The sequence below is a fragment of the Olea europaea genome, chromosome 22, assembly GCF_002742605.1.
Source record: "Olea europaea var. sylvestris chromosome 22, O_europaea_v1, whole genome shotgun sequence".
NCBI classification, from domain to species: Eukaryota; Viridiplantae; Streptophyta; class Magnoliopsida; order Lamiales; family Oleaceae; genus Olea; species Olea europaea.
Window position 1 is genome coordinate 9,322,406 of NC_036258.1, and position 18,929 is coordinate 9,341,334.

Here is an 18,929-nt window from a genome sequence, read left to right on the forward strand (position 1 = left end):
TTTTTTTTCCATAAAAAACATTTTCTAACTTTTAATCTATGCCCAGTTCTCCTTTCTTTTTGAGGGGAGTAGATTTTTATTTTCATTAAAGGTATGTTTGATTGCAAGCATGTAATTTACATAAAAAAATAAGTTCTAAGTAATTTAATCGTCTAGAACTTATTTGCATGAAAATTGTCAATTAAATATATTTGATTGATTTAATTTCAACCTTGAAAATATTATAATTATCCTTTTTTTTAATTGGTGAGCAAATGAGAGAGAGTGAATAAATGAGAAAGAGAAAAAGAGAGTGAATTTCCTGGAAAATAAGATCCTACTTCTTCCTAAAAAAACATTTTCTTTAATTTTGAGGAAAATATGATCATGTGATTAAAACTAGAAAAATATTTTCCACGTAAAAAATAGCAAACAATCAAACAACATAAAAATGGGAATTTGTGTAGAAAAAACACATTCTTCATAGAAAATATTGACAATAAAAGATATCCTAAGTGTAAATAGCTCTTTATATAGCCCATGTTTGACCCCCCATTCTATTTAAATTTTAATGGTTGGAATAGTATTTTTTGGAAAAATGTGTGGTTGAAAAAGAATATTTTTTTATTTGCGTATTATATTATTTTATGAAAGATTATGTGGTTGAAAATACGAGAGAGAAAAAATGAGAATGAGAATGGAGGCCAAACGAATATGTGTTTTGTTGATGAAAGAAATTACTTGAGACTTTCATGTGGTCTCATCGAATTTGGATGCATTTGATTGCAATTTGCAAGTATAAAATTTACATTGAAATAAATAAATTTCAGGCAATTGAATTATCCATAAATTATTTGCATGAAAATTGTCAATTAAATGTGTTAGATTGATTTTATTTTCAATTTAGAAAAAATTATATTTGTCAATTTTTTATTGGTAGGTAAATGAAAGAGAGAGTTAGTAAATGAGAGAGAGATAGAGTGAATTATTTAGAAAATAAAAACATATTTCTCATAAAGAAAATATGGTCATTGTTTTCAGAAAAAATATGGTTATGTGACCAAAAGTATGAATATATTTTTCATGGAAAAAAATATCAATCAAACAACATAAAAAGGAGAATTTAGATAGAAAAATAATTTTTTTGTGAAAAATATTGACAATCAAATGCATTCTTCAACGTGCGAGACAACAAAAAATAAAGGCTGGCTCTTAATAATTTTGAATTTGACTTTATAAAAAAAAAAAAAAAAGGCTTTTTCATCCAAAGCAACTTTCATCATTTCAAATAATTCAATTCATTTCGAAATCATCACTTGAATCAAAACCAGATTCTATCTAAAAAAGTTTGGAAACCTACTGTGATCAAGGAAGATTACAGTGACGCGACTGGAATTCTAATCATGAATATTCCAAGTTAATATTACTTGGTTCGATCCACCTTTATAATGATTGAATAACACAATTATATCAACTTTTTTGCAACTACACGATGCTGGAAAATGCTATTAAAAGTTGCAAAGTGGCTGACTTTGACTCAAAAGATGAGTAGTCCCCGCAAATCAGTTTTTTGTCGAACTTCTCCAAGTGTCTATTTTAGTCCTCAAAATTTATCAACTTTTCAAGTCCATCCAATTGAGTTCCAGTATTTTCCTTCCTTCATCCGCAACATCCTTTTGACCAATTAATGATCCAAATCACCTTTTTTGCCTTCCAATTAAGGATTTATCCTATAAAAGTCAAATAAAACATAAATTGAGTAGAATTCGCTTGATTATTCAACTTTTAAACTAATTTAAAAATCTAAATATACATGTAAACTATAATTATCAACATTTTCAAACTTAAATTTAACTAATCTTGCGCAAAACCATATACTCATCATTCTAACACATGCAACATTAAAGATTCGCTTGTTTAGATAGCTATTCGAATGACTTAACATTAAAAAGTGAGCAATTAATTCACAAAAAACTCCCAAATAAAGCTACAAAATGAATTTTACTCATTCTATGCTCTATCAGTGTGCGTGAATAGTCAACTCCAATTATCATTTAGGTCCGAGTAAAATGATAATAAAGAAAAAACTTTCAAATTGGTTCTAATCTTGACCCTTAATGATATATTTTGTCCTTTACCGCTCAAGAGATGAAGATTCCTGAACTTTCATATCGGTTCTAATCTCGACCCTTAATGGTAAAATAGGTCTTGCTAACGATTTTATGGCACTTGTCTTCAAGATACAAAGACTACGTCTAGCAACAAGAACAATTGAAATTACATATACCAATGAATTTATTGATGTTGTGAACTCTCCTTATATGAAATTCAACTCAAAATAAATGCTGAAATTAATTTAAAATGAATATTCATCATCATGATAATGCAATGATGAATTCAATGAACGATATCATTGTATATATATAATTGTTGGAAAATGATTAGCATTCTAAAAAATGCAACTAAGCTCAAGGTGCGGGTGGAGCGTAACCCTTGGTAGTAAGCGCAAAATCAAGTGTTAAACTGTCAAGTGACCGCTTAACAGGTGAAATCAAGTTGACAGTTGACCACTTAACGGGCGACTAGTCGTGCTCCTAAGCACTTTCACGGGGTGCCTTTCTTTTTGGTATAGAAAGGGACATCGTGTGGTAGTAGTCTGCTTTACTACACTACCTTCCGCCTTTTTTCGGTCGCGTCGGGACGAAAGAAAATTTGATTACAATTTTGTAGAAAGCTTACAACAGAGATTTTGAATATATTGAAAGTAAATTGAACATTGATTGATGAAAACTAAACATTACAATTGACGAAAACAGAAAAATTACAATTGCTGGTGTAGGGGGCGGAACCAGTGAGCTTGAGAGAGTTTTGAATGACTAATACCCCCTATAATAGCATTCTGAACAAAAATCTAAGCGACAGGAGTAGACATTTAAATGACGATGAATCATACTAAATGTTTACTAATATCAAAACTATTTTACAACTGAAATAACTATTACAATGAAAAAAAATTACAGCTCAAACTTGAACTAATATTTACATGTGCGGCCAAAGTTGGGCAAACTACGGCTGCGATTGTGTCAAGGGGCTAAGTAAAGCTGCGGTTCTTGACATTCTCCCCCATTTGTTTTGGCCACGTCCTCGGTGCCATCAATGCATGATATGCTCCACTTAATGGTTTGAAGGCTCAAAGGTCCTTTTCTCTTTCCCAAGTATTCTCTTCACTGTTGCATCCAATCCATTTTACCAATTACCCTTGATGATCTTTTCTGAGAAGCTCGAGTGACTCGATGGTCAAGAATAGCTTCAGCAACCCTCTTTCCAGCTTTCTTCAGTTCAAACACAGGTCGCTTTGGCTCATTTCTAGATGCGTTCTCCTTATCTGCAAAGTATGACTTCAGCACACTAACATGAAGGACCTTATGGATTTTACACCATGAAGGGAGTTCAATTCTGTATGTGACTCTTCCAATCCTCTTCAAGATCGGTAATGGTCCAATATATTTTGGCGCCAATCTTGAGTCCTTCCCTCTTGTCGGTTTGTACACATTTTTGTCCTGAAGCTTAACCATTACCAGATCTCTAACATCAAATTCAAGGAAACGGCGCTTTAGATCTGCAGACTTTTTGTACCATTTTTGAGCTTTCTCAAGATAACTCCGAGCAATTTCAATATTTCGTTTCCATTCTTGAGAAAAGTTCTTCGTTTGAGGAGACTTGGTACTTGTTTGATATCCACTGTATGAGAGAGTAGTGGTTGTTGGTTAGTAACAATCTCAAAAGGACTCTTATTAGTGGAAGAGCTCTTTTGGGCATTGAAGTAAATCTGAGCCGCATCCAAAAGTTTTACCCAATTTTTCTACGAAGTAGATATAAAGTGCTGAGATATTCTTCTAGCATAGAATTGAAGCGCTCCGTCTGTCCATCAGATTGTGAGTAAAAACTAGAACTCATGCTCAAAATTGAACCAAGAAGTTTGAACAACTCATTCCAAAATATGCTAGTAAAACGAGGATCTCGATCATTGACGATGTCCTTAGATAGTCCCCAGTATTTGACAATATGTTTGAAAAATAGTTGAGCTGTCTTTTCTGTGGATACATACTTAGGCACTGTAATGAAAGTAGCGTATTTTGATAGATGGTCTACCACGATGATGATAGTGCCAAATTCCTTAACTTTTGACAACCCAATAATGTAGTCCATCGATACACTTTCGAATGACCGGGTTGGGACGGAAAGGTTGGGACGGAAAGGGGCTCTAGCAAGCCCGCCTTTTTTCTGATGATCTGCCTTATCTTGCTGACAAATAAGACAGGATTTTACATAGGTTGCAATGTCATCCTACATTTGAGGCCAGTCGTATGCACGTTGCAGTAGTGCACAAGTGCGTTCTTCTCCGGGATGCCCTGCCTAAATCGTGTCGTGGCATTCCGTAATTAGTGATTTCCTCAAATCTCCGCCCTTAGGAACATATAGGCGGTGTCCCATAGTCTTCACTAGTTCCCCATCGAGCTAGAACTGTTGAGTCTTATCACGATTGATGAGGTCAACCAAATATGACTAATCGAGTCCTTATCCATAAGTACTCGAATTTGGTCTCTTGTGTTCGTGGTGATGGCACTCCCTAAAAGAGCAGCCATGGAGCAAATGACAGCCAAGTTGGCCCGTCGACTAAAAGCATCAGCAACATGATTACTAGATTCGGGACGATATTCTAGCATAAAATTGAACTCTGAAAGAAATTCCTGCCAACGAGCCTGCTTGCTCAATAGTTTTGGTTGGGACATGAAGTGACTAACCGCAGTGTTATCTGTCTTCACTATAAATGGAGACCCAAGCAAATAGTGAGGCCATCCTCTGAGACAATGGACTACTGCCAGCAATTCCATTTTCATGCGCCGAGTAATGACATTCTGTTTGGTTTAACTTTCGGCTCTCATATGCTACCAGATGTCCTTCTTGCATAAAGACTCCACCAAGTGCAAAATCTGAAGCATCTATATGAACTTTAAATGGTTTAGTCATATCTGGTAAGGCTAAAACCAGGTTTGTCTACATGGACTTCTTCAACATTTCAAAAGCAGTTTGGCATTAGGACGACCAATCCCAATCCTTATCCTTCTTTGTCAATTCAGTAAGAAAAAGTGCAATTTCTGAGTAGCCTTTCACAAATCTTTGGTAGTAATTACATAACCCAAGAAATGAATGTACATCATGTAAGATTTTTGGTGGTTGCCAGTCTTTGATGGCTGTAACCTTCTTCGAATCTATGCGGATTTTTTCTTGCTCAATGACGTGACCCAAGAAACTGATAGATGTATGAGCAAATGAGCATTTAGACTGTTTGACATAGAGTTCATTCTCCCGTAGCCGATTAAAAACTTGCTTCACAAGATTACTATGTTGTCGAAGTACACCACAACAAAATCATCTAATAACCCGTGAAGTACCTGATTCATCATAGTACAAAACGTTGTTGGAGCATTTGTCAAACCAAAAGGCATCACTTTAAATTCAAAGGCTTCATATCTGGTTACCACCGCAGTCTTTGCTTCATCTCCCTCCTTGATCCGAATTTGACAGTATCCGGACCTAAGATCAATTTTTGTGTAATACTTCGCCCGACTCAGTTGATCGAAGCAATCCGCAACCAGTGAGATATGATAGCTATTCTTTACAGTGATTTTGTTCAAGGCCCGATAGTCATAGCACATTCTAAGAGAACATCGGCTTTTTTTTTGAAACAATACAGGAGCTTCGTATGGTGACTTCGCAGGCACAGTGATTCCACTCTCCAACATTTCTCCTAATTGCAATGAGTATTGTATGAAATTTTTTCCTTTTTTGAGGTGGGGTCAAAATGTTGATCCTAAATATTGAGGTACATGAAGTAAGAAAGATGAAATTTTTTATTAAGAAGCTTATATTTTTTCTATTCATGCAAATATGGCTTGCACATTAAAGACTTGTAAATATTTTCATTTTCTCTGAATCAGAATGGGTAAAAGGTCACAGTTCTGCACAATCTGAAATTCTGAAAACTAAAACTTGTCAACGGATATGTATATCTTTGTTTATTTGTGCTATTAATCTAGATTTCAGATTTAGACATGCTAAATGCAATCCATCATCTTTTATTGTTTTTCACTAGAATGTTTTCGTTACTTTTTTTACCTTCAAAAGTTCAGGTAAAGTTTTTTCCTTCATCATCAGCTAATTTTTTTTGCGTTGTGTAGTGGTGGGATATTAAAGTCTTACATGTCCAACTGATATGTTGCAAAAAACCATTTGGTTTCGATAAATCATTGGATTTACCAGTTGGTTGGTTCATTGTCAATTTAACTATTCAAATCATTGAGGTATAAGATATGAAGTATTTTGAATAAATCAGGTTGCTAGGCAACTTCAAGTGCACATTGAACTTGAACAGTTACAACAACTGCCAGCTCCTTTATCTTCACTAAGAGAGTATGAGGTGCCGTTCTACCTCTTTAAGTAGATTCGAAGCCACAGGGTAAATTTCAATGGACTCTTAGCATCAAAATTAGGAAACGATGAAAGGGGATTTGTCCATTGAACGATTTACAATATATATATTTTTTGAACACTAGGAAATGGAGATAGTAGAGAAATTAGATGAGTTGGATTTGAACAGATTGATCATATGAACTTCATAGTGATTTTGTATCTTTGACCATTGAAAGTTCTATGTCATTTTAACATGCAAGAACACAATAGAGTTTATGGTATTTTTTTTTCTTTTTTTTGGGAAATGTATTGAATTTTTAGATAATTCAGAATTTTAGATTTGAATTTTGTATGGATATCATTACATTTTGTTGTCAATTAATCATTATTATTGGAGTTGATGATATTGTTATATTTTATCTTGCTTTGTGGTTGATTTATATAAATCGTTCTACAAATAAAAAATTAGAAAATTTTAAAAAAATGTAAAATGACCTACGGTAACGGTTAATAAAATGAAGCAAAAATAAAGATGTAATCATAGACTGCAGGCAAAAAACTTTGCAAAAATGTTATTAGTAACATAGAAAAATATTGCGAAAATGTAATTCATTACACTTAAAAAATGTTGTAAAAAAGTTATTTGCAACATTTAGAAACGTTACAAAAATGTTATTCACAACATTTAAAAAACGTAGCAAAAATATTATTAGCAACGCTCAAAAAATGTTGTAAAAAGATTATTCACAACATTCAAAAACCATTGCAAAATATAATAGCAACATTCAAAAAACGTTCCTATATCCTTTTACTCTACGACAATATCGAGGTTTGCAACATGTGTCCAAACGTTGCAAAAGACATTCAACAAAGTTTTTTGAACGTTGCAAAAGGTGGTTGTTGTAATATATATCCCAATTTGAAGTACAGATATCACAGCAATAGATTCAACTTGCAAGAAAGTCAAAGATACTTAAGAATATGCACTTAAGAAAATAGGCATACAAACCACGTCTCCAGTTTGCAAGCATAACTCACCCACATTAGTGTATTTGGTACAGTCAGAATCAACATGGCTACATCCTCGATCATTTGTCATCTATCTTTGTCCTAGAATTACCTTATTTCAATTCTTTACGGAGTTGAGAAGATAAAAAATTAAAGGGCTATGAAAGCCTTGGATTGTTAGGTAGAACCATCCATTTAAAGATATTCCCTTGTCAAAGGCTATGGTGGATGTATAGTTTGGAATACATTAAATGGCATATCTTTTGCCCAAAGCCACCTCATGCAAAATGAACCAAATCCGAGCATTTGGCTCTAGGCATTTGGGGCTAACCATAAGACCTCATCACCATTTGAAAAAAGAGGTACAAGGCAATCATATCTTGACTTAAAGGATCGCTTCACTCACGATCACATAACCTGGCCTTGGGTAATAGGCCCTATTATGGGGTTTGGTTACAAGAGCTCTATGGAATTTGGGATCGTGTAAATATCAGTAAGGAAAATTTACTTATGTTGGCTCAAAGTTGAGGTGACACCCAAAGCCCCCTAAATAGAGATGTAAACTAGGCTCTCAGGATACTATCAGATGCTTTTCCCAACCTAGTCATCTTGGCGAGTTTAGCATTAGTCAGAGGTCTGGCACATCTATCCTAAACCTTACCAAATCTAAATCCCATCCCAAGTGTGCCAGTTGAAGTTTTTATTGAAATATTTGAGCCATTTGTCAAGGTGGTAGTTGTTTTGAAAAGAAACAAATGAAAAAGATGAAGAATGTGAGGAAAAGTACAGAAAAAGATTACTTAAAAATTTTTTTTTCTTGATTTAACTTGGCCGAAAGTCCAAAGTTTCACCAAAAACCTAATTTTTTTCATTGGAATTTTCTCAATTTTCTCTTAAGATTTTTTGAATATAAGTAAAATGTATGAAGTAAAGGGTTCTCCTTTATAAATAGAAGGTATCATCCTCAGCTCTTGTATCAAAAACCCAAATGATATGATACATCCATATGTCAAGTAATCTGGAATGTTGAATCAAAAGGCGTAATTTTGAAATTCAAAAGAAAGACTGTGGTGCATTTATTTTGGACATGCTTGCATATAGACTTGTCACCTCAGTACCCACACAACCTAAGTCATCATTTCCACTTATTACATATGGCTATGTATGCAATGAAACCACAATGAGGCGTCATCCCTAAAATATGGGACTTCGTCTCTACAATTAAGCTTTGCTTATACAATGAGACATCATCTCAGTAAAATGGAACTTTTGCCTCTACAAGTAAGCTTTGCCTATGGTAGGAGACTTCATCTCTGTAACATTGGACTTTGCCTCTACAAATAAACTTTGCCTATGTAAGGAGTCTTCATCCCTACATTATGGGACTTTGCCTCTATATTAAGCCACGTCAATACTGGAATATGGGATTTTGCCTCTACAATTAAACTTTACCTATATAGGTAGGCTTTGTCAATGTAAAATGGAACTTTGCCTCTGTAATTAACCTTTTCTTATGAAAAGAGGCATCATTTTCTGTAATATGGAATTTTGCCTCTACAATTTAAGTTTTACCAGGCTTCATCCTTATAAAATGGTACTTTGCATATGCAAGGAAGCTTCATCTAAATGAGACTTCATATATGCACGATTAAGTTTTGCCTATACAAGGGGGCTCAACATGCAAAATAGGACTTCTCCTCGGAAATTAAACTTTTCCTCGGAAATTAAACTTTTCCTATGTAGATGGCTCATCCTTGCATTATGGAGTTTCGCTTCTACAAGGGACTTCAGTACTCATCATCGTATCACGCAAGCTTCACAAACAACCAAAATCAACACCTTATATAAGTATTCATACATAGATTTGAGGGATTGTACTCATACTACTTTGCTTCACCTTAAAGTCACCTCTAAGTGAGTACCGGCAAAGTAGCCACTACTTTATCACTTTGCTTCATACTAATCTTTCTGCTAATCTCTCTGTTTAGCAAAAAGATCAGTATTCCTTATCGGTGTAGATCAAAATTCTGTTACGGTCTAATTCTGATCGGTAATAAATATCGAGGCTTCTACTTTATCACTTCACCTTCTACAGCGAACCACAAAGATTATATTTCATTCCCTTTCCAATTATACCAATTAATTTAGGGCTAAAGCTATTTATCACTCACACATCTCACCTAAGAGGCTATCAGTAAGTCCTAAGTTCCCAAAGATTATCAACAAGAGATTCATCCATTCACAATCGACTTATAGATTAGAGGTAATTCTTAATCACTTCATTCACATTTCTTACTCCTTATTACGCTATTTCTAGCTTGAGAGATGATTACACGAGCAACAAAAGTTTATGTCTTATATAAATATCCATATATTGATTTGGAGGACTATTGTTACACTTCATCCTAAGGAGACAGGTTACATGATAACTAGCTTAGTAAAAGCAAGAAGTCACACAAGATCCGCACTTCATGTTGCCTGACCGCTTCGAAGCTTCCTTCGAATCAATTAGAGAGCTAGGTGAGGTAGTTGAGGTACCTAATCCGAAGCGATGGAATTGTATTCATTATAGGGAATGGTCGATCATATCAAAAATCCATTATAGCGAGATAATTACACGAAGTATTCATGCATTGTTTTGGAGGACTATTGTTACACTTCGTCCTAAGGAGGCAAGTTACGTGACAACTAGCTTAGTAAAAGAAAAAAGTCACACAAGGCCTGCACGTTGCCTTGTCGCTCCGAAGCTTCCTTCGAATCGATTAGAGAGCAAGTTGAGGTACCTCATCTGGAGTGATGGAATTGTATTGCTGTATAGGATTTCTGAAATCCATGATAGGAGAAGGTCGATCATATCAGAAATCCATTACAGAGATATGATGACACGAGCAGTTCATGCCTTATATAAATATTCATGCATTGATTTGGAGGACTATTCTTACACTTCGTCCTAAGGAGGCAGGTAAAGTGACAACTAGCTCAGTAAAAGAAAAAGTCACCTAAGGCCTGTATTCCATGTAGCCTTGCGGCTCCCAAGCCTTCTTTGAATCAATTAGAGAGCTAGGTGAGGTAATTGAGGGATTTTTGATATGACCGACCTTTCCCTGATAAGGCATCTTTTACGAACATTGCTACAACCAAAGAGATCGTTTGTGTAAAGATGCTTTGTACATCCGATCCGTTTTACAGGCTTGCGACATATGTGTTCAATCAAGTTTTTAGCTTATTTTTCATATTGCGTGTCCATGTCATAGGATAGCTATTGTTTAGTCCATTTAAGATGATTGACACATATGATAGTAGGAATTGACACATTTCAAGCTTGACCAATGTGCCATTAGGATGAAACGATCTGACAAGCATCCAGCTCCTCCTAGTATAAAAGCTCACACTTAATGCAAGTGTTATGTCATAGGTCTAATCAACCTTGCATATAAATGCTTTTAACGTATAATTGATGCAATTTATGGCAGATCTATTATTTAATTTATATTCAATTAAATTAAACAATAGAGTCTGTTGATTCAAATTTTGATAATTTGTTAATTATAAGGAGTTATGATTGTGAGATATAAATTACATATGATTGAATCTTAAACTGTCCGTGATCGTAAGTAATAATGAGATACGAATATCGTTATTACGGATAGACTATCATGTGTGACATTTCTTACTTATGAAGTAAGTAGCTAATCTCACAAGGTAAAATGTCGTGATACTTAAATGAACACGTGGATATTTTGTTATAGACCAAAATATTGGAGATTCGTCGAGAGATTTCACATGGATAACTATCCGAGTGTCAGTGGTTAATTTCTAACGTTCGGTAGTAGGATTGGTCATTTGACTTGAGGTCGTCATAATGCCTCATATGAGGACAGTCATACTTTGATGGTGTTGGATGTTGTTTTGCCAAGGGCTACTAATACGATATGTTTGGGTATGTCAAGAATCGTATGAATGTTGTGAATGACCAATAGAGGATTTGTCACTCTTAGATAGTAAGCGATTATGATCTGTATTTCATTAAATTAAGTCGATAATGGAATCCTTGGCTAAGGTACTCATAAGTCGAAAAGAGGTTTTCGACTTATATTGACTTAATAGTAGAGTGAAAGATATGATCGATAATCGAGATTGACACACTTCCATATCTCGTAATTGATCGGATCAAATTGACGAAAAGATTATAGTTTCACGGTAAATGAACGAGTTTGTTTTTGTCATACCACGTGACATTTCTCGTCACATGTATTGTTCTGACACATTGCTAGATATCAGTCTGGGACGACGAGTGTGAATTGGTGATAAATTAAAATGGTGTTTTAATTTATCAATTTTGATTAGATCAAAATAATATTTCACGTCATTAGACATCGTGATCGGGAATCTGATGGGTCGCACACAAAAGGAGAATTAGAAGATTATGATTTGTTAATTAATTAATTTTACAAGCGTTAGATAAATTAATTAATTGTGTTGCTTATTTACAGGCCTGAATTAATTAATTAGATTAATTAATTCACGGGCCGAATTTAATTAAAGAGGTTAATTAAATATTGGATTGGCTCAGACCAAACCCGTTTGGATTTATATAAATATGATTAGGGTTTTCAAAATCTAGAGAGAAATTTCATTCTTCTTGTTAACACAAGAAGAAAACTCTAATTCTATAATCTTATTTTCTGTGTGGATCATCTTTGGAGGCTGGACAATTGAACAAGCTGTAGGTGACATATTGAAGTTGTTGGAACAAGAAGAAAAGCAAAAAGTTTGCAGAATTTTAAAATGTACAATTTTCTATCACAATTTCTATCTAAACATAGAAGGATCCTTGGTGGGAATCGAAATCCATTTTTATTTTCGTTGCGCATGATAAGTAGATTCCTAACACTTAGTAAATTCCAAAGATAATGCAATCCTAGAATTGAACAATAAGTTCAATCTTGGATATTTTCAATATTTCACTTTGTATTTCTTCAACCCAACAGCAATTCTAGTTCATTGTATCTCTTCCGCATCCAAATATATACATCTTCTTCATCAATTGACTTTAGCCTTTGAGAGTCCGCCGCTGACAAGCCCCATCGGGTTACAATCACGAGTAATGTAACATGGCTGTCCAAGTGTACATACGATGAAAGCGGAGCTAGAATATAGTGGCCAAGCGACAAAGCCCAATTTTGAGTTAACGGTGATGAATAATAAAAGAAATTCGCAGAACTATAAAAGAAATTCGCATAATTGTCTAGCTGATTTTAAATTTATTAAAGAATACAAAAGGCAACATTCATATGTTGAACTAATGATAAAAGCAATTTTTTCTCATTTGTGTCTTCTTTTGGGGAGAAATTGTCAAATTTTAAACTTTTAGTTAGCTCCAATCAGCTACAAGAAGATCCTAACATATAAGTTGACGAGATCATACATTTTCTTTCTTGATTTAGTCTACTGAATTTGGTAGTTGACTATATTTTACGAGATCATACATTTTCTTTCTTGATTTAGTCTACTGAATTTGGTAGTTGACTTTATTTTAATATATTTCTAATGAATTTTTTTTTTGTTACAATTGGAATTAAGCCGGCAGTTATTAAAATAATTCTTTTTTCTTAAATTCATTTTCAACTATATATTTTCACAACAAAATATTTTATTCTGAAATCCAAAATATTTTTCTACTTTTTAACTATTCATTTTTCAAAAAATAAAAAAATCACTCTATCAAAATACATTTGCCCAAAGAGACTCATTCTAATTGTCAAACCATGACTAAATACTTAAGAGCATCTCTAAGAAACTCTCTATTTTTAAAAGCATATTCTACAATTTAGAAAGTATCTATAAATTTAGAGAGTAAAAAATTTTAAGTACTCAAATAAGCTCTATAAATTTAACACTTAATTTTAGTACTTCCAAAAAATATTTATTGTTTTCACTAGCTTTCCTATAAATTATTATATCATTTTCTTTAATTGAAAATTGAAATAGTTTAAATGCATTCTCTCTCTCAATTAAAATGTTAGCGTATAGAGTCTCTTTGAACATTATTTGAAGGGTTAGAGCATTTCAAAAGACTCTTTAAACACAAAATACTCTCTATTTTAGATAGTCAATATTTAAAAATGAGTTCCAAGAGACTTTTTAATTTAACTTTTTAAAATAGAGAGTGTGTTTGACTCTCCAAATTTAGAGAGCCAAACTCACTCTCTATTCTTAATGTACAATTATTGCATTTAATATATTACAAATTTCAATACTCTACAATTTAAAATTTTCAAATTAGAATTTGGTCATTAATATATAGAAAATTATACTAAAATAAAATATGTGGAGAAATTATTAAACATTTATTGGAAAAAAATAAAAATAAAGAATCAAAGTAATGAATTTGTTGAAGTGTATAAAAAAAATTACTCTCTAAATATAAATATACTCTCTATTATGCATAACATGCTCTTTATGAATAAATAGTTTCTTGAAAATGTTCTTAACTCTTTAAACAAGAAAGTATATTATATTTAAATGGTCTCTCGGAGGTGTTCTTAGTATTAATTCATCTTGTCGTTTGAAGAGCTTGAGGATAAACAGATTATTCGAAATTTTATCTTTAAGATGTTACTAACGTGCAAGATGACTTTTTTATTCTTCATCTCAACCCTTCAAAATTCCATGAATATTGTTAAGAAATCAATTTTTATAAAGAAGAACAATTTATTTATTTACGTTATATTAAAGCACACCATCTTACCTCATCATCTAAATTCCAACCAAACTATTGGTGTTCTGACTTTCACAAGTTTCCACATGCAAGTGGGATTAAATTAATTACGTTTTTTCTCACAAGAAAATCGGTCACAAATCAAATATTTTTTTTTATTAATTAGATTAATTAAGCATGCTTTGTTAGACCATAATGAATAACCCTTTCCAGCTAATACAAATTCAACTGCCACACAGTGTTAATTTTTGTTATCACGTCCCTTTTTTGACTTGGAATTTGAAGCTGGAAGAATAAAACTGAATGATATGCATTTACAGGCGTATCATGAATGATAACACTATTCAATATTATTGATGTTTAAATACTAAACTATATAATAGTACTTAATTTATTACTCATTTATTAGGATTTATGACATGCTGGCACATAAATTGGTGTTTCACGCCATTGGTTATAAATAGCATTATTCATCATGAATGGACGGGATATAATACACAAAAATTTAATTGATGGAATCAAATGTTGTCTAATCTACCTCTAGTTAATAAACATATTATACAAGGTAATCAATCTTGAAAATTTAAATAATTGGAGAATAGGTTTAAGGTCTTAATCACGTGGATGTATCACTTACTTTGTCAATGCATGCAAGACATTCTATAAAATATAAGAGGCTCATTGTTTTGGATATCAAAAATTACAAATACCTAACCAAACATTATATTCAAATTGCAAGAAATATGCCTCAAGCAGCTAGTTATACTAACTTTGTTTTACATATAATAATAGATTAATAGAGCACACAGACATTCTTAATTCTTAACTTCAAAACTCACGGCAATCCAAAAGTATGATAGAAAAATTACTACGAAAATGCTCGATTATCTCTTAATTAATACTTCTAGAAGATTATAAGCTTAAAATTATAATTTATTGGGATAGGCTCAGTATTCGAGTCTCATTAATTCATAACTTCTATCCTCCCTTACAATCAATACGCCGGGCAACTCTGCTTGTAACCCTCGAGTAGTCCAACAAAATATGTAAACAATTAGACTCTAGATTAGTGTTACACATTCTAGAGTAGAATTTTGTGTCCATTTATATATTCTGTGTCCTAGGAGTTTTTTGTGAGACCATTTCAATAAGAAGAATAGTTCCCCAAAACCTTTCACAAGAAGTTCGAAGGGATTGATTCAATTTTTTAATTTCACCACCAAAGATTGTACTAGAAACCGTGTTGTTGTTGGCTATTCTTCATCTAACCCTTTGAAAATTACAGTAAACCATCCAATATTAACAATGGATGCCAGTTCATTTCTTAAATTTAAAAGGGAAAAACCATACAAAAAAAATAAAAAATAGTAAACTGAAAATAGAAAAGCCTTCTCTTAATTAGATTATCAAGTCAAATTGGGATTTTTATTCCTTGCATCCATCAGCAACTACCCAATTTGCTTTGTATTATTTTACACGCAGGCACATATATATATATATATATTAGGAGGTTACAACCACAATCAAACCTTGTTATATACAATAAACCTTAAAGGTGTAGATATCAATATGAATATCAATTCATACCTTTGGGGATTATTATCCCTCTTTTTCTTGTTCCCAAAACCCACTTTTCAAGAATCATATAACCCTCCATCAATCCCAAACCCAAGGTTGCAAAATGCCTTTATAGCGCTCCAAGCATGGAAACATACCATCACAGATGATCCTAAAGGCTTCACTTCAAACTGGAATGGCCCTGAGGTTTGTAACTACACAGGAGTTTACTGCGCGCCGGCCCAGGATGACCCTGATGTCACCACCGTTGCCGGAATTGACCTAAACCATGCTGGCTTATCTGGTTCATTGCCTGAAGAATTAGGCCTCCTTACTGACCTTGCTCTCTTCCATATTAACTCAAACAAGTTCTGTGGAACACTTCCGGCTAGTTTCCGTGATCTTCACCTTCTCTTTGAGCTTGATGTAAGCAATAATCTGTTTTCTGGTGAATTTCCTTCTGTAGTTCTTTACCTTCCTTCGCTGAAATTCCTCGATATTCGATACAATAAGTTCTATGGGAAGGTCCCACCAGCACTTTTTGACCAGAAACTCGATGCCTTGTTCATAAACAACAACAATTTCAATTTCACTTTCCCCAAAAATCTTGGCAACTCTACCGTTTCAGTCATTGTCCTAGCCAATAACAATCTGCAGGGGTGTTTGCCGCCAAGTATAGGCAAAATGGCAAAAACCCTGAAAGAAATCATTCTGATCAACGCTGGATTAACTGCTTGTTTGCCAGAAGAAATCGGATTGTTGACAGAGGTGACAGTTTTGGATGTTAGTTATAACAGTCTTGTTGGGCCACTGCCAAAATCTATGGGGAACATGAAGAGTATTGAGCAGCTAAATGTCGCGCACAACAAACTTTCAGGTGAAATTCCAGACAGTATTTGCTCCCTGCCGAGGTTGGAGAATTTCACATACTCCCATAATTACTTCTGCGTTGAAGCAAATTCATGTCTCAAGTTGAAAGATAAAGATGACAGGAAGAACTGTATACCCTATAGGCCCAAACAGCGATCAGCTGAGGAATGCAAGGCCTTTTATTCACATCCTGTGGACTGTAGTGCTTTTGGTTGTTTGCCACCACCTCCCCCACTGTCTTATCCGCCACCGCCACCACCACCGCCTCCGTCATCTCCTCCTCCACCATATTATTACCATCATTATCCATGATCATAGAACAAAAACAATAATACAAATAATATAAAACTGATAAAATTTTCTATTCACCCTATCATTTGTGATGTATAGATCTGTAGTTTTTAATAAATAATACTTGAGCTTGAGGTTTTCCTGTTTTCATTTCTTTCACTGCAGTAGTTCATATTGTCTTCTCTCCAATGGGAGGAATTGTAAGGGGGGAAAAAGAAAAAAAAAATAAAAATAAATAAAGGGGTAACAATAAGTATTTTGAGATTGTCAACACTATAAAAAAAAAAACAGTCCAATATATTTGAGTGATCGAGTTCAATCCTAAAAATTTAAGAATAATAACACAAGTTTATATGTCTAGTACAATTTTCACATTTAATTTACATGATTTTTTTTAACCTTATGTCCCTATAAGAAGGTGATTCATTTGAGAATAACATTTTGGAATTAGATAAACTCATTTGAACTTCAAACAGATTTAATTATTATGGGGAATAGGCGAAAACCCCCAAAAAGACCTTTTAAGAGCAGAAGACCTTCCTACCACCCAAATCCATTAGAAAATCTTTTAAACAAAGAATTAAGATGCAAAATTAATTTTTCATCTTATTCTTCCCCAAATCTCTCACCCCCACCGCTACCCAACCAAACGCAATCCAACCCAAATCAAAACCCAACCCGCCTTCACTCTGGCAGGCAATTGGAGATCCGAAAAGCTTTTTCCCAGCAATCACTTTTCATCTTTTTTCTTCCTTTCCTTAATCCATGGCTTTGATTTTTGTTTGAGAAAATTGTACAAAAAATTTATCGGCTTGAAATCTTTGTAAAAGAATACAAAACCCTTTTTGAAGGATAAGGCAAGTACCGTAATTTGAAATTTCCTTGTTTTTGCAAACTTCTCATTCAACTTTTATTCAGAATTTCATATATATATATATATATATATATATATATATTTTTTTTTTTTCTGTTTAAATGATTTTTAGATGAATGGAATGCATTATAATTAGGGGTGAACGCGGTTCGATTTTGACGGTTTGTGCTATATTTTCAACTCAAACCATTTTATGTGATTTGAAATTTTTTTAAACCAAACCAAACCATAATTTACGGTTTGGTTCGATTTTAATCCGTGGTGTAGCTTTCGGCATTATAGTATTGTATTTAACGTAAGTTAAATATAAGTTAAACGAGAACTAATAATGTTAAATGTTAAATTACATTCATATTTACCATGAAACCGATAAATAAATTATTTTCAAAGTTGGTTGCTAAAAAATGTTGATAGAACAAATACAACTTTCTTCATTTTATTTATCTTTTCTTGTTTGACATTCTTATTCTCATATGACTATTGGTAATTGTCGAGTTACATTCTGTTATTATAGTTTGGTTAAAACTCATTTCATCTTACTAGTGAGATGTTAAATAATAATTAAACGGGATATGTTTAGATGTACAAAGATTGATAGAGTTTCGGCTTATTGAAAATTAACGAATTCCATCTTCTAACTACTTTATGAAAGTAAAAGATAGTAATACTAGTTAGGGAACTTTAATATTTTCACACAATCAATACGCTTTGTCCTTCATTTTTTTCCAAATCACAAATAAGTTCATTAATCAATTAGGCACATAAATAATCATTTTTCTATCCAAACCATAACTCACAAGTGTATAATAAGTTCAAAAAAATAAAATAAAATAAAGAACAACGAAAAATGGGTTGAATAAGAATCTAAGACGAGAAGAGAGAAAGAGACGACTTGGGGAGAGATTAGTGGACTAACAGAAATAGACAAAGGCGATTGGTGATTCGTTCAATAGTGGTAAACAAGTGTCAAATGTTAGGAAAATGAGAGTTTATGTTATGACTTTTAAAATTTTGGACGTGATTTGCTAAAGTAGTTTTGTTGAATTATGATTTGGATTGTTGAAAATATATGTTTTTTTTTTTTCATTTCATATGATTTTGGAATAATTTTAGTTTAGTTTAAATATCTGATAAGAGTGTAAAATATAATATTTT

At 33.1% G+C, this 18,929-nt stretch overlaps 1 protein-coding gene across 1 annotated transcript; it reads left to right on the forward strand.

Moving 5' to 3' along the window:
* The first annotated feature begins 15,702 nt into the window (after positions 1-15,702).
* LOC111371646 (leucine-rich repeat extensin-like protein 6) lies at positions 15,703-17,054 on the forward strand. The gene has a single exon (XM_022993735.1). It carries the CDS (start codon positions 15,752-15,754, stop codon positions 16,919-16,921), a length of 1,170 nt encoding a protein of 389 aa, XP_022849503.1. The 5' UTR covers positions 15,703-15,751; the 3' UTR covers positions 16,922-17,054.
* The last annotated feature ends 1,875 nt before the right edge of the window (positions 17,055-18,929 follow it).

Excerpts from the sequence above, each read along its gene's own strand:
- LOC111371646 (XM_022993735.1), top strand. The coding sequence starts at position 15,752 with ATGAATATCAATTCATACCTTTGGGGATTATTATCCCTCTTTTTCTTG.